Below are 16,361 nucleotides of genomic sequence, written 5' to 3' on the forward strand. Positions count from 1 at the left end.
GTCTCTTTCCCTGTTCTTTGTTTAAAACGCTTGGTGGTGGCAGCATACTGTTCAAGGACAAGGCAAAGTTTGTACCTTGGGGAAGTTTTTAACCTAAGCTGGTACGAATAAAGTTAGGGGGTCTTTCATGCAGGTCCCCACATCTGTACCCTAGAGATCAGAATGGGGAAGGAACCCTGACAACCAGCCAAACTGCACTTTAGCTCTATAACTTGTTCCAAGACACCTTGCTCCTCCATCCACAACGAAACAACTGGTATAGGCAATAGCACGGTTTTCCCAGTGTCTGCTCTGGGGACTTTTGCTGGCACAGCTGTTTTGGTCAGAGACCATACCTTGTCACGCTGCTGACAAGCATAGCTGTAGTTATCTATGAAGTCAGTAGTGTAGACCTGGCCTTCAACTTTTAATTGTAGATTTAGAAACTGACCTACATTGCCAAGTACCTGGATTGCTTAGTCAGTTGTTTTTCATCGAGGTATATACTTCCTGTTCAAGGTATAGTTCCAGACTCCAGAGAAATATTTTTCACATTGCGATAACAATAAGTAAATACAAAGATTTTGCGGATCCTGGTGGTCTGGATTTGGCTCACGGTCCGACTACCCCTGGCTTACATGATAAAACTGGTACAAGCCTATCAACATTAGGGCCAAAGCAAAAGCTTTCACTCCCTAATGTAATTTAAATTAACACGCATGCAGCTAGTGCACAAAGGACTTGTATGTATGTATACTACGTAATGCTCTGTTAGTTAAAAGTTGGGGGGGACATATTCTTTTCAGGTAGTTCAAGATTCTGGCATGAAGGCATCGGCCTGATTTGGAGAATTACACTTCATTTCCTTCCACTCCAGAAGAGCTATGGTTCGTTTACAACAGTTGTGCGCATTACAATGAAATTAAATATATATCACAATTATAATGAGGTGAGGAAAAATGACTTCATTTGTTCTTGGTTACTCAGTCTCCAGTACATCATGCATGTAAGCAGAGGAGCGGAAGCAGAAATAGAAATGAATAAAAAGGGAAATTTAAAGCTGCTTTGAGGACCAGCAATCACCATCTCCTGTGTTCAGGTGCTTTCTAGGGTTTAAGTGAGATATTTAACAATCCTATTGAGACACAGTGAGGCTCATTATGTGCTTTGGAAATACTTTCACCAGTTTTCGATATTGTAGAAATACTGGCACTGAACTGAAGTGTGTGGTAGCTTACAGAAAAAAGACACCTATTATTATTTTATTGTGATTGCATTTATATAGATATTTAAGTCAAGCACGTTAGTCTAAATGTCTTAACCATTCAGCAGTTGGCAGAAGGGCATTGAGCATGTCCATTGAGCAAGGAGAGTCATGAAGGCCCCACTTATTTGCAACACATTTGATACTGTGTCTGAAGCATTTGAGCTTTGCCCACAGGTGCTGTACTGTTGGATCTTTCACAAGATATACATTCACTATGTTTGAAGCTTGCTCGTGACCTAGTATACTATCGAGAGGTGACACTGAGGTTGTTTTAAAGGAATTGTTCAAACAGGGTGCCTTGAACTAAGACAGTAGACTGGTGAAATAGACATATCTTTTAACTGGAGTAGTTGCAGCGTATCTTGCACCTTAAGGCTTGTTGCCTGGTGTCAGAAAGGGCAGTGTTGGACAGGCCTGGCAGCTAGGTCAAGTTGGTCTCATGGTACCAGTTATTTCACATTGTTAGATCGCTGCGCAGGTACAAAATTTGTATCTGTATCCTATCTGCAAAAATGGTCTACAAATATTTATATCCGTAGATATAAAGTGGATATCGGCAGATTTGCAGGGCTCTATGACCAGCTCCACGGGTCACCGTGCATCAGTCCTGCAGGGTTGTACGAAGTGCTCCCTTCCACCCCAAGCTCTCCAGAGACCTCCTGCCCCGGCATATCTCCGTCCTCGCTCCGGGCAAGGAGGCTACAATCCTGGGCCCTCGTGTGCAGCGCTGCCCTCCAAGTGGGGAACTCAAACACACCTGCACAGCCGCCGCAGCTCTAACACACACAGACACAACAAGGACAGACAGTGGTGACAACTACACTCCTCTCAGTGCCTGCCGTTGCTGCCCACTAGTTTAAAGTACACCACCACCTCTTTCAAAAAGGCACATTGTTCACTATGCAGGAGCAAACTGTCGTGCTCCTTTATGGGAGTTGTAGTTTACCTCCTCCGTCTGAGCAGTCTGGGGTCTACAATTCCCAGAATGCCAGGCGGCCTGTTGCCATATATTGCAGCCTACTGCTGCATGGTTCGGAGAGCCGAGCTGGAGCTTGTTGGCTGGGTGACAACCGCTCTGTTTGAGTGAGTGTGTATTGCAATCAGAGCTCCATCCCTGCCTCCTCCCTCTCGCATCTTTTCACCTCCTGGGACCCTCATATCTGCTGTTGGAGCCAGAGCATTTGCCTTGCCCCCATTCTGTCTGTTACAGTGTCACCCTGATTTCTATGGGGAGATCATTAGAGCCCTGCATGGGCCGTACTTTGGAGCAACTCAACTCATCTCATCATATTTTGTAGTTCCTGAGAATTTGAAATATCTTCATAGAACACACACGTTTGCTGGTTTAAATTGTAATATGTCTGTATTAAGCATTCTTTTGTTTTTAATGTTGCCGTGTAAAATTTTGTTCTTGTCTATTAATGCCTCTCATTTTTCTCCCAGTTCCTTAGGATATGTGCTGATCTCTTTCGCCTGGTTCCTTTCCTAGTCTTCGTCGTCGTCCCGTTCATGGAGTTTCTGCTTCCAGTAGCCCTTAAGCTGTTCCCTAGTATGCTTCCTTCAACGTTTGAGACAAAATCTAAGAAGGTAACCACAGCATAGACTTGGAATCAGTCAAATATTTAACAAGAACTAAACTATACTTGAAATTTTAACTTGCTCCTTGTTGAAACTTCATAAGCGAAAGCCTTGATTTGTTTCTTGATAGCAGGGTGCTAACATTTTCCTGGGTTACAAATTGCTAACTGTTTAACCAAAAAAAAGGAGTACTTGTGGCACCTTAGAGACTAACCAATTTATTTGAGCATAAGCTTTCGTGAGCTAGCATCCGATGAAGTGAGCTGTAGCTCACGAAAGCTTATGCTCAAATAAATTGGTTAGTCTCTAAGGTGCCACAAGTACTCCTTTTCTTTTTGCGAATACAGACTAACACAGCTGCTACTCTGAAACCTGTTTAACAAAACAGTTTTAATAGTTTATTCCTGTTTAACCTGGCTGGGATATACGATTCTGGCTAGGAGGATGCTATCAATTTTAAAAGTTCTAACATAGTTCTAATGAAAGTGTGCTCAGTGCTTTAGACATTGGATTCGGTTTTAACAATTTACAAAACTTTCTGTTATGTCAGAAGTTGATAAAATTGTATTCCCAGACAAACCTATTTAAAGATGTAGGTAAGCTTGAGAGTAAATATCAGTAATATAAGGGTGAAAATTCTTTTAATGGATAGTTACTTGAAAAAAAAAATAAAAAAGCCAGGAAATCAAAATTAAAATTGAACTTGTGAGAAAATGCAGCCTTCAACTGTACTGAAATTCATGGTTAAAGGTCACCTCCTCTTCTGCATACCTCCAGGATGCTGAAGAAAAGATGTTGATCTTCCCTTTTTTTTCAGGGTATGGCAGAAAAATCATTTTTTTTAATGGAAAGAGTTGCAACACTAAGGAGTGGTGGCTCTTACCTAAATATCATATGCAGAGGAGAGTAGGTTGGCTTGTTCCACTGAATAAAACCCTTGGTTTATTAAATTCAGACTGAATTACATGGCACTAACATGACATAAAATAGATAGATTTTTAAGGCCAGAAAGGGATCTTTGTGATCTAGTCTGACCTCCTGCATAATCCAGGTCACAGGACTTCCCTGAACTAATTTCTGTTTCATGCCTAACAGCTGTAGTTAAATTAAAGTATATCTTTTAGAAAAATCATCCAATCTTGATTTTAAAATTTCCTGTGATTGAGAATCCACCCCTTGGTAGGTTGTTCCAATGGTTAATTAATCTCACTATTAAAAAATAAAAGTAAAATGCCTCTTATTTCTAGCTAGAATGTCTCGCTTCAATTTCTAGCAGTTGGATCTTGCTCTATCTTTTTCTGCTAGACTGAAGACCCCTCATTCAGATTTCTGTTCTCCATTATGATGAAGTCATTTCTTAACCATCTCTTTGATACGCTAAATAGATTGAGCATTGTAAGTCTCTCGCTGTAAGGTATGTCTTCTAGTCCTGTAATCATTTTCATGGCTCTCCTGTGAACCCTGTCCAATTTTCCAACATTCTTCTTGAATTGTGGACACCAGAACTGGACGTAGTGTTCCTGTTCATTAGTGCCAAATACAGAGGTAAAATAACTTCCCTACTCAATTTTCACCAGTTTTTACATGCAAGGTTCACATTAACCCTTTTGGCCACAGCGTTGCAGGGGGAGCTTAGTGTTCAGCTGATTTATCTGCGACCCTCAAGTCTCTTTTAGACACACTGCTTTCCAGCATAGTCTTTTCCGTCCCGTAAATATAACCTGTATTCTGTGTTCATAGATGTTTGACCTTACATTTGGCCATATTTAAAATTCTTTTTGATTACTTGCACTCAGCTACCAAGTTATGCAGGTACGTCTGTCTCAGTGATCTGTCCTCTTTATTATTTACCATTCCCTCAATCTTTGTGTCATCTGCAAACTTTATCAGTAATTTTGTTTTCTTCTAAATCATTGATAAAAATATTAAATATTATAGGGCCAAAAAGATCCCTTGGGATCCCACTTGAAACTCATCTACTCAGTGATTCCCTGTTTACAGTTACATTTGGAGGCCTGTCTGTTAGCCAGTTTTAATCCATTTAATGTGTGCCATGTTAACTTTCTATTGTTCTAGTTTCTTAATCAAAATGTTATGTAGTAGAGTGAAATGCCTTACAGAAGTCTAAGTATATTACATTAAAACTACTACCTTTATCAGCCAAACTTGTAGTTTCAAAGAAACATGCCAAGTTAGTTTAATATTCTCATTTTCCATCAACCCATGTTGATTGGTATTATATTCCAGGACTCTTATTAATAAAAAAATTTAAAAAGTATTAACAATTCCAGTATTTTGCCTGGGGTTGCTGAAAGGCCTATAATTACCAGGCTAATCTCTTTTATCCCTGTAAAAATATTAGCAGAACATCAACTTTTTTTTTTTTTTAAGTTCTCTGGAACTTTTTCATAGATTCATAGATATTAAGGTCAGAAGGGACCATTATGATCATCTAGTCTGACCTCCTGCACAATGCAGGCCACAGAATCTCACCCACCCACTCCTGCGAAAAACCTCTCACCTATATCTGAGCTATTGAAGTCCTCAAATCGTGGTTTAAAGACTTCAAGGAGCAGAGAATCCTCCTGCAAGTGACCCATGCCCCATGCTACAGAGGAAGGCGAAAAACATCCAGGGCCTCTTCCAATCTGCCCTGGAGGAAAATTCCTTCCCGACCCCAAATATGGTGATCAGCTGAACCCTGAGCACTTCCCCAATTTTCCAAGATTTGTTAAACATCAACTTTAATGGTCCAGAGTGCTCCTTTAATAGCTCTTTTAAAACTCTTGGATGCAAGTTTTATGGACCTGCTTATTTAAAAACACTTTTTAGTGGCTTCTGTTTAACATCCTTCCTTAGTTACTGTTGGAATGGAAAGTATTTACTCTTACAATGATGATATATTATCTGGCCAACTACAGAATAGAAATATTTATTAATCACGTCTGCCTTTTCTGCATCATTACTGGAAAATCGACCGCTTTCATTTAGTAATGAACCAATACAGTTGTTAGGGCTCATTTTTTTTCTGATACACTTAAACATAAACAAAAACCCCACAACAAAGAGCCCCAGGTGGCAGCCCTCTATCCTCCCCCCATCTCCCTTTGGTTGTCCTTAACTCTGTTAGTCATAGATTTATTTGTGGTCTTTTGCTTCCCTTATCTATTTCCTAAATTTTTTATTTTCTCATTTATATTGATTGATATGAACTTTTCCTTTATTCCATTTGTTTTATTTTTATATCTGTATATTGTACTTTTCCCACTTAGCTAAGCTGGGTTTTTTTAATCATTGTAGTCTTCTTTCTCAGTTGGGAGATTGCAGCCTTTGGGGCTTCTAGTAAAAAGTTCTTAAATGGGTATTCCATTATCATTCACATTTTTCTTTTAAAATTTTCTCCTAGTTGATCTGACCATAATTTTCAGCTTTTTGAAATTTTTGCTTTGAAAGTGCTAAGTATACATTTTACTGGTTAAAAGAAAAGGAGTACTTGTGGCACCTTAGAGACTAACCAATTTATTTGAGCATAAGCTTTCGTGAGCTACAGTTAGTCTCTAAGGTGCCACAAGTACTCCTTTTCTTTTTGCGAATACAGACTAACACGGCTGTTACTCTGAAACCTGTCATTTTACTGGTTGGGACTTTACATTTATTATGTGCAAACAGAATAATCAAGTCAGGAGCACTTTTGCCTAAGCAACCACTAACTTTTAGTTCTGTGATCAGTTCCTCTTTAGCTGTCAAGGTGAGATCTAATATAAAATTCAGATTACCCTGTGTTGGATGCAAACCTTTTTGAGTTATAGATAACTTTAAGAAATTTCAAGAACATTTTAGTACTGGCAGCCTGAGACGTCCAGTTTGTCACTCAGATTGAAGATCTCCTGGATCACATAAGTGCTTTAGGGCTGGTCATACTGTTCGCTCCTGTAATTCGGTGGTCTGTAGCAGACACAAACTAGTACTCCGTCTTGTGGTTGTCTGTTAGACCATGGATCCATAGCATTCAAGATAATTTACTTCCTAGTTAGTGACTCCGAAACAGGTAATGCCATTTTTAACAGAGTGCCACTCTCCCCCCTCCCTTTTGCCTAGTCAGTCCTTCCTAAACAAGTTATAGATGGAAAATAAATGGCAACTGATCAAATGCTGTGGTGTAATGACATCTAACATACTCTAGTATTGGAAAAACCTCTGGAGCCTCATCTAGAGAAAGGTTTACAGGTGGGGGGAAGGGAATCTCGATGGGTATAATTGTGGAAAGGACATCTTAAAGCAAAAATGCTCTTGTTTTTTATAGGAGGAGAGATTGAAGAAAGAATTGAGAGTGAAACTTGAAGTGGCAAAATTTCTTCAAGACACTATTGAGGAGATGGCCTTAAAAAACAAAGCAGCCAAAGGAAATGTTACTAAAGATTTTTCTACCTTCTTTCAAAAGGTAAAAATATAACCTTGTACTCTGTTCACATAAAAAGTGATTAGCTTGATATTTTTATCTTACTAAGCAATAGACAGTGGTGACGAAGAAAACTAAGCTTGTGGCATAATTTGTTGCTACTTATACCATGGTCAGCTGACTTTACTCATTATGTTGGGCTTAAGTGAATTGTGCGTGACATATGCTGAGCAAAAGGTGCGCAGAAGTTTTGTTTTTCCAGTTACAATTTATTGTGCTGAGAGCTCACTTCAGTATCCCAAGTGGCACTTTCACTTAATTCAGTGCATTTCCATTTTAATTCTCAAATGTTGAATGCGTAGTAGCTTCCATATTATTGTACACGGTGGCTAGCACAGGGACATGGAATATGAAAAGTGAGAGAAAAATGTAAATTCTGTTCTGGTCAGCTGGTTAGAAATTACTTAATTGTAGCCAGATAAACCTTTAAAGTTTGAGGTAGTGGAGAAATCAGTGCAGACCTACTGGCTTTTGCCAGCCTACTTAGTTGTAGTCTATGCTAGAAAAGGTTTGCCAGTATAGCTATATGCTGTCATAAGTGCTTTTGCTAATATAGCTTATGCTGGTTCCCTGAATGAAGTAAGCTATACTAGTGAAAGCTTTTATTTTGCCAGCATAACTGCCTACGTGGGGTCTTGCTGGTGTAGAAACGTTATAAAAAAACACACCCCTGACTGATATAGTAATTACTGTACAGACAAAAGAATTGGCCTTTAGAGTACACTCTTTTTTTTAGAGCAAATGGTCTGGTTCTAGACTGCCTGACCCATTGGGTTTACTAATATATGCAGCATTTATTTATTTCTGTTTTGGCAGTGCTCAGAGTCCCCAAGCAGGCATTAGGCCCTCTTTGTGTTTGGCACTCTTCAAACAAATTTTGACAGTCCCTGCCCCCAAAGAGTTCACGAACTAGTTAATATGCAACAGATGAATAAACAGACAAATGACAGGCAGGATAGTGGGATAATAACAGTAGAGACAGCTGTGATTACATACCTTAATAGTCACAGTGGAAAGGAAGGATGATTCAGTATATGTGGTAAAGCCTGGGACTTGGGAGATTGGTGTTCAGTTCCCTGCTCTTCTGACAAAGACTTCCTCTATGACCTTGGACAAGTCATTAAATCTGTCTGCCTCAATTCTCCATGGGTAAAATGATGCTTCCTTACCTCACATGGGTGTCGTGAGGATAAATACATTAGAGATTGTGAGACACTCAAATACTAAGTTGATGGAGCCATCTGAGTACCTTAACTAATGATGTCAGTAGTCACTAACCTAACCGGTGCCAGGCAGTAGTGACTTAGTCTTTTACTCTATAAAACTACTGTACAAGCACTATCATTGCAACACCCATGAGTTAAGGAAGAATTCCTGGCTTGTCTGTCAGGGTGCAGGGGGGATACAAGACTCAGAAAGATTAAGTGACTTGTGAAGGCCCTGCAAAAGATTGAGTGCAGAGCTGCAATTGGAAACCAGTAACTCCAGAGTTCTATCCCCGAGCTCCATATGCTAGACCGCACTGCCTCCGCGATTTACGGAAACACATGCACTTTTATCAAACAGATGATATCATTTTCATGTACATAATTGATTTGTAGGAGGATTAATGGGGGGAAGGGGAGCATTATTAAACAGCATTAAAGTAATTTAATGAGGTGCTAGTAAAAGATAAATGCATAGCAAAGATATTTTAGGTCAGTTCTGTAAATTTTAAACTTAAAAATACTTTTCTCTTCCTGTTGGTATTCCAATTAAAATTAATAACACAATGTCTTGCTCATGTACACACCTCTATACTAATGGAACACTCAGATTGTGATGGGAAGCTGAGGTACGGAACTTGCATTTTTAAGGATAAAACATGCTATATATCTTTTGGCACTACTTGGTTTGTTTATGGTGCGCCCCATACTAAAGGGACATTGTCTGATCAAATTTGCCCTGAAATTTAAAGCTTTATAGAACCTAATGTCAGTAGAAATGTTTCTGTGATTTTAAAAAAGGGGGTGGGAACTGTCTTGAATTAACATTCCCCTTTAATGTTTTGCAACGTGCAAGAGACTGCCAGGGACACTGATTAGAAATGGAGTATAAACAAAAGTGAAACTGACTTTTTTTTTCCATTATCCCATCTCGGAGAAATGCAAAAAGTTAAGTATAGGTGGGGGTTTTTTTGTTTTGTTTTATAAAATTCTTTTGGTACTAATGGCCTCTGTAGCCTAGGATGTTTCATCAACTCTTTTCACCTAATAATGTTTTGAGCCCTGGCTGAAAGAGAGAGACTAAATTTGTAGGTGTGAAAGATGGGGGGCTGGAGGGGAGCTCCCACCAGTGAAGTCTAGGGGCTGCATTCTGAGAAATTTCAGCTCCTCTGTCGTGCTAACTTTGGTTGGGGTTATATGTGCATGCAGCAGTTTCTTCTGGGATTCTGTCCCTAGACCAGGGGCACGCAAACTTTTTGGCCTGAAGGCCGTATCAGGTTACTGAAATTGTATGGAGGCATAGCCCGGCCCTTATCCAAATCCCCCACTCCCCTCCTCACCCCCTGAGGGCTCTCCCCCCCCTCCCAGATTCCTGCTGTCAGTCCCCTGACCGCCCCTGGACCCCCCGCCCCTAACTGGCCCCTGCCACCACATCCAACCCCCACCTCTCCTTCCTGACCCCCCCCCACCATCCAACCCCTCCTCTCCTTCCTGACTGCCCCCCGTAGTTTGCCCACCTCTGCCCTAGACCTTGCTTGGGTGCTCCACAGTCCATAGCCTCTGGGTAGCAGGTTTATGTTAAATTTGTAGATCCTTTAGCTGCAGAAGGGAGGACTTTTGCCTTTTTTCCTTGCTTTCGTCAACCAGAGCCTCTTGTCTGCTGCAAGGGTGAAAGTCTGATACTCTTTCCTTCTGCCAGAGCATTTTGACTGTCATAAGGTGGGGTGAGGGATCAGGAAGGAAAAAATCAGAGGCAGGACGACCGAGCAGAAGGGCTGCTGCTACTTTGAGTAGTATCCCTATGGATGCTGCACTGTAGGTGTGGCAGCGCCTCCTGTCCTTGGGATTGGAGATCATGGGCTGCATGTGGCTCCTCCCTGTCTCGCGCTGTGGGCGGCATCTGTATATGTTCTGTCCTGTCCAAGTGCCTTTGGTCTGGGACAGAATCCAGAGCAGAACCCTTCTACCTCAACCTTTAGAGACTCTCCTTAACTTACCTTACGTTCGTAGTGATTAGCAGTTTTCTGTTAATCCTCCCCCCAACCCCAAAATAAAATATTTTAGTTACTCTGCCCTTCCCGTTACCTTATGCTTTCCCTGTTTCCTGCTCTCCCCCTCGGGACTGTGCTGGGACCTCCCAGGTACAAGAGGTGCCTCTCTTGTCGAGAGGCCTTTCCCATGAGTGACAGTCACTCACAGTGCATCTGCTGCCTCAGTGAGGTCCACATCGCACAGAAGTGCACCCACTGCACCATCTTGACCACTTGGGCCCAAAAGGACCATGGACTCAGACTAAATATTCTCCTCATAGAGCATTCTCTATGGCCAGTTTCAGACCCTCACCCTGCTACCTCTCTGGCATGGATCTCACCCCTGGCTTAGTCATCGTCCGACCCCTGCGTGCTGCAGCCTTCCAAGACAGGAAGACACTCTTAACAGGAAGAAACAGACTACTGCATCGCCTGGTAAGGAACCACCTCAGAGAAGCCATTTCCTGCGAGGTCAGTAGCCTCACTATCTTGGGGTGAGACTTAGCTTCCATGACCATCTAGATACTTCTGGTACTGGAGCTAAACAGAAGTCCAAGGACCCTAAATGGGCAGCACCAGGCGGCAGACATCTTGTCTCTCAGGACCGAGCAGCACAGTGCAAGAGTTTCCGAAATGGTACCGAGTGCCTCATCCAAGACAACTTCATGTGTTTCATCCCTGACAGCTGTTTCAGCACTGACCAAATCCTTGGCATCAGGCAAGATCTTGGTACCAAATAAGCCATCTGTACCATATGTTGGCCATTTGAGGGAATGCATTCTGCCCTTGGCACCAATAGCTCCTTCACTTTCCAAACAACCACCGGTGCTGATGATGCTTGCCTGCTCCACAGCAGTTCAGATATCCAAGGGACCTGATCTTCTTTGATATGCCTGAGTCTCTGCTTCTCTGTAGAGAGCTCCCTATAGCCCATGTTTTCGCTTGAAGTCACAACACTACTCCACTTCACCACTGAGATCTGCACCACTCTTGTGCCTACCTTTAAGATGCTGAGGGGAGGGATAGCTCAGTGGTTTGAGCATTGGCCTGCTAAACCCAGGGTTGTGAGTTCAATCCTTGAGGGGGCCATTTAGGGATCTGGGGCAAAAATTGGGGATTGGTCCTGCTTTGAGCAGGGGTTGGACTAGATGACCTCCTGAGGTCCCTTCCAACCCTGATATTCTATGAATCCACCCTTTCCCAGCAAGGAAGAAGAGGAAGAGAACGAAGAATACTCTGTTCTACCCACATATCCAGAACACACATGCAGACAATCAGCTGCTGGTCTGTGTTATCTGGAACCCAGAACCGAACCAGGGCCCTGGTACAGACGTCCATGGATGCAACCCACATGCCAGTTCTTCCACGTTGGCCCTTCTGGGACCCATGGGCTATGTACAGGGCACAGTTTTCCAAACCGTCCATAAAGCAGAGCCAGAAACGCACTATCAGCATCCTCATCCATCTCTCAACCACCTGATGTCGGCTCAGTAATGACGGAGGAACAGCAGAAGGAAGCTCCACTTCTCCTCCTCTTCCCCTGATGAGGCCATCGTGCCACCACTTCCTATGTCTGCAGGCAATTTCAGACACTTTCAAGAACTATTCCGCAGAATCAGAGCATCTCTCTCGATCCTGCTGGAGAGGTCAAAGAGCAACAACACAAGCTGCTCGATTATCCTACACACCTCCACACGGACAAGGATAGTCCTCCCTATTAATGAGGCCCTCTTGGACACTGCCAAGGTCTGGCAGACCCCAGCATCCATCCCGCCAGCCTGCAGGTGAATGGACAAAAAATACTATGTTCCTGATAAGAACTTAGAATTTTTTTCCCCCCGTTCTACTCCAAACTCCCTGGTCATCAATGCAGTACACCAGAAGGGACACCAATACCACCCCAAGGACTGGAAGCGACTAGACTTGTTCAGTCGCAAAGTATATATTCTGCGACACTCCAGTTCCATATCGCCAATTACGAAGCTCTTATGGCCAAATACAATCCTATGAACTACAGTAGAACTTCAGAGTTACGAACACTTTGGGAATGGAGGTTGTCAGTGCTTTGAAATGTTCATAACTCTGTACAAAGCACAGTTCAGGCTCCAGATCCAGCAGCTGACACTCCAGGCCAGGCTTCAGCAGCAGCTGAGCTCCCTCCTCAGCTCTGGAAGCTTTCTTGCAGGCAGCTTCTTTCCCTTGGTTGGACTGAGTTTTCAAGCTTGTCCCACGCCCGAGGTGGGGTAAAAGTGGCTCCAACCCCAGTGCTGCTTCTGCTCTACTGGCTCTGGCTGCCTTGGGCTGGCAGCCCCAGCATCTTCATATCTTAGCTGTAAGTGACTACCCCACGCATGGGGGTGGGGTGGGGACAGGCAGCCCAGATGTGCCTACCTTTAAGATGCAATACAGGTACAGTACAGTATTTGGTCTTTTTTTGTATATTTTTGGTCTCTACTGCTGCATGATTGGTTACTTCTGGTATCACATGTTGTCCGGTTGACCAGTCAGTCTGTAACTCTGGTGTTTGTATCTTTAAGGTTCTACTGTATTCTAAAATACAGGAATTCTATCAACATTTGCCATATCAGATGAAAAGAAGGAGCAATTCCAGGCACTCATGTCTGAAGGACACCTTCTCACCTACATGGCGCTATAAGCCTCCCTGGCTTCTGCAGACACAGCTGCCCACTCCATCGCAACAGCTGTGCTAATGAAACGAGAATCATGGCTTCACCTCTCCGTATTCCCTAAAGAGTTGCAGACCATGGTTGAGGATCTACCCATTGAGGGTTCCAAACTATTTGCTGAGCCCACTGATGAATCCCTACATTCTCCAAAGGACTCTAGAATGACTCCACTCTCTTGGCACATATACACCAGTGCCGATGAGACATCGGGAAAATATCGGTATACCCCAAGATCCCAACCTCCACCTTTCACTCCTCACTGTCATATGGAACGCAACAAAGACGACAGAGATCCCATCCAAAGTGCAGACAGACGCCGCCTTAGTGGGCTACTTCTCATGCATCTTCATCGAAACAACAATTTTGAAGGTTTGGTTGGCTCCAAGAAGCCTCCGCCCATTCCAGTTGCTGCAGCCATCTTTAACAACTTGCCGGTTTGGTGATCGTTTAGTCCCCTTTTATCCATCATGACGGCAAACCACTTCAGAGAAGTTTCAGAGTAGCAGCTGTGTTAGTCTGTATCCGCAAAAAGAAAAGGAGGACTTGTGGCACCTTGGAGACTAACAAATTTATTTGAGCATAAGCTTTCGTGAGCTACAGCTCACTTCATCGGATGCATGCAGAAGAAAATACAGTGGGGAGATTTTACATACACAGAAAATATGAAACAATGGGTATTACCATACACACTGTAACGAGACTGCTCAGGTAAGGTGAGCTATTACCGGCGGTGGGGAGGGGGAAAAAGGAAAAAAAAAAAAAACCTTTTGTAGTGATGATCAAGGTGGGTTCTGGAAATAATCAATAATCCTATACCTCCCTCCCAGCCCTCTCCACGTCTCTCTTCAGGGACCCCTCTCACAAACACCTTTTATGAGAAGAAATAAATCACCTTCTGCAACTGGGAGCCATAGAATTGGTCCCATCCCAACACAGAGGGAAAGATTTTTATTCCCACTATTTTCTGATCCAAAAGAAATCCAGCAGGTGGAGACCAATCTAGACTTACGAAACCTCCACAAGTTTATCAAACTGCAATTCTTTAAGATGGTCACACTATCAACCATTATCCCAGCACTGGAACAGGGGGACTGGTTCACAGCCCTCGACCTCCAAGATGCGTATTTTCACATCACTATACACCCTGCTCACAGATGATTCCTCAGATTCATCTGGGGACCCATCGTTACCCATACAGGGTACTACTCTTTGGGCTCTCTACAGCCCCTCGAGTATTCTCCAAAGTCTTTGTGGTTGTGGCAGCCTACCTGTGCACACAAGGCATTGTGATATTCCCATACTTAGACTACTGTCTCCTCAAGGCTCCCTCCAAACCCTAGGCAGTTCACGCCATATGAAAGTTGATGCACCTTTTCTCGAACCTCGGCCTTCAAATAAACATACAAAAATCGACATTCACTGGTACAACGTCTGGAGTTTATTGGGGAACATCTGGATGCGATACAGGCCAGAGCCTGCCTACCAGCTCACAGATTTCTACAATAGTCAACTTTGTATCCACTGTGAGAACCAGGATGTGCTTCCAACTACTTGACCATATGGCAGCAGCCAGGTTTGTGGTAAAACATGCCAGGTTGCGTTACCCGGGGTTCTTTCAGCCCACAGCTCTGGGTAACTTTTACTCTGTGCGAGGTGGTGTCAGGAAATAAATCAGGGGAGACAGGGCTGTCCGACCGATAAATGGCTGGCACAAACAGGACAACGCGAGTGCTTTCACTTAAAGCTAAACTTTACCTAGTCTCAAGCACTTGCACACGTCCGCAACAGGTTAGTAAAACACCCCCAACCCTCGATAATTACCGAAGCTGAGTGTGGCTTTCGAGTGGCATGGCGGCTGCCAGTGGGGAACACAAGATGTATCCAGAGGGAGAGTCCAGTCCTGAAGAGTCCCACTACCTCAAACTTTTCCCCCTTATTATACATTAGTAATAGAATGACATGTCCCTTAAAGAAAACTTGTTAAGCAAGCAGTTCCAATGGGCAAGCAAGAGGCTCCTTCTGATTATTGATTAACGTGGTGTGGGTTTTTCCAGAGTTTGCAGCCTTGAGGCCCCAATAGACATTCCTGGGGCACATCCTGCTCTTCTAAAATGCATGTATCAGCAACTTCAACACAATTCTTATCAGGAAGGACGCGGGTCAAGTTGCCCTTTCTGTGGCACTCAAAACCCCCTCCCCTCCTGCCTTGGTCAAGCTGAGTTTGCTACATGGACACTTTACAGCCTGCTGACTTGGCTACTTTTAGCAATAAACCATAGTGGTTTCAGGCACTGTACTGGTTTGCTGACATCTCCCCGTACAGTTGTACATATGCTGTCTGCAGGCGTGACTACACATGGTGTATATACCTCACAGAAACCATCTTCACAAACTCTTATCCATGCCTGTCAAGATCAAGGACTCACTACACTGATGGACACAACCCCAAAATGTCTGTATGGGGTCCCTTTTCTCCAACCAGCACAGTCCCTGATTCTAACAACCAGTGCCTCCCTAAGTGGCTGGGGAGCATGCCTTATGACCCACACAATGCAAGGAATGTAGTCCTCCGCAGAATCCTTCATGCATATCAATCTTGTAGAACTGCGAGCAGTTCACAATGGGTGCCGACATTTCCTACCCCTGATCAGAAATCGGACCATAAAAATAATGACCAACAATATCACCTGCATGTTCTACATCAACAGACAGGGCGGAACAAGATCCCACTCCCTGTGCTCAGAAGCGCTGAAATAGTGGAACTAGTGTATTCAATATGACATCAACATTTCGGCCACATATCTTCCTGGACACCAGAACACCGTGGCAGACTCCCCTAGCAGACGATATCTCAAGACCACGAGTGGGGACTAGAGATAAGAGTCCTTCAGCACATATACAGCCACTGGGAATTTCCCCACATAGATATCTTTTTGCCACAGTAGTGAATGCCAAATGCTCTCACGTCTTCTCACGAGTGGGTCTAGGCCATGGCTCTCTGGGAGATGCTTTCCTTATTATGTGGGATGCCCCACCATTCTACACCTTTTCACTACTTGTTCAAGGTACTTCATATAATACAGGTGGAATGAGCCAGAGTCATCCTCATAGCCCCAACATGGCCACGACAATTTGGTATCCTTACCTCCTATAAAT

General features: G+C 43.3%; 1 protein-coding gene across 3 annotated transcripts in view; it reads left to right on the forward strand.

Moving 5' to 3' along the window:
* Positions 1-16,361, forward strand: part of LETM1 (leucine zipper and EF-hand containing transmembrane protein 1) — a 69,718-nt gene that overhangs the window by 23,842 nt on the left and 29,515 nt on the right. For all 3 annotated transcript variants that reach the window (XM_048849105.2, XM_048849104.2, XM_075128107.1), the window contains 2 exons: positions 2,690-2,833; positions 7,128-7,265. In XM_048849105.2, the coding sequence (XP_048705062.1) occupies positions 2,690-2,833; positions 7,128-7,265 (282 nt within the window). The remainder of the gene's footprint in view (positions 1-2,689; positions 2,834-7,127; positions 7,266-16,361) is intronic.

Source organism: Caretta caretta, chromosome 4, assembly GCF_965140235.1.
Source record: "Caretta caretta isolate rCarCar2 chromosome 4, rCarCar1.hap1, whole genome shotgun sequence".
Lineage (NCBI taxonomy): Eukaryota > Metazoa > Chordata > Testudines > Cheloniidae > Caretta > Caretta caretta.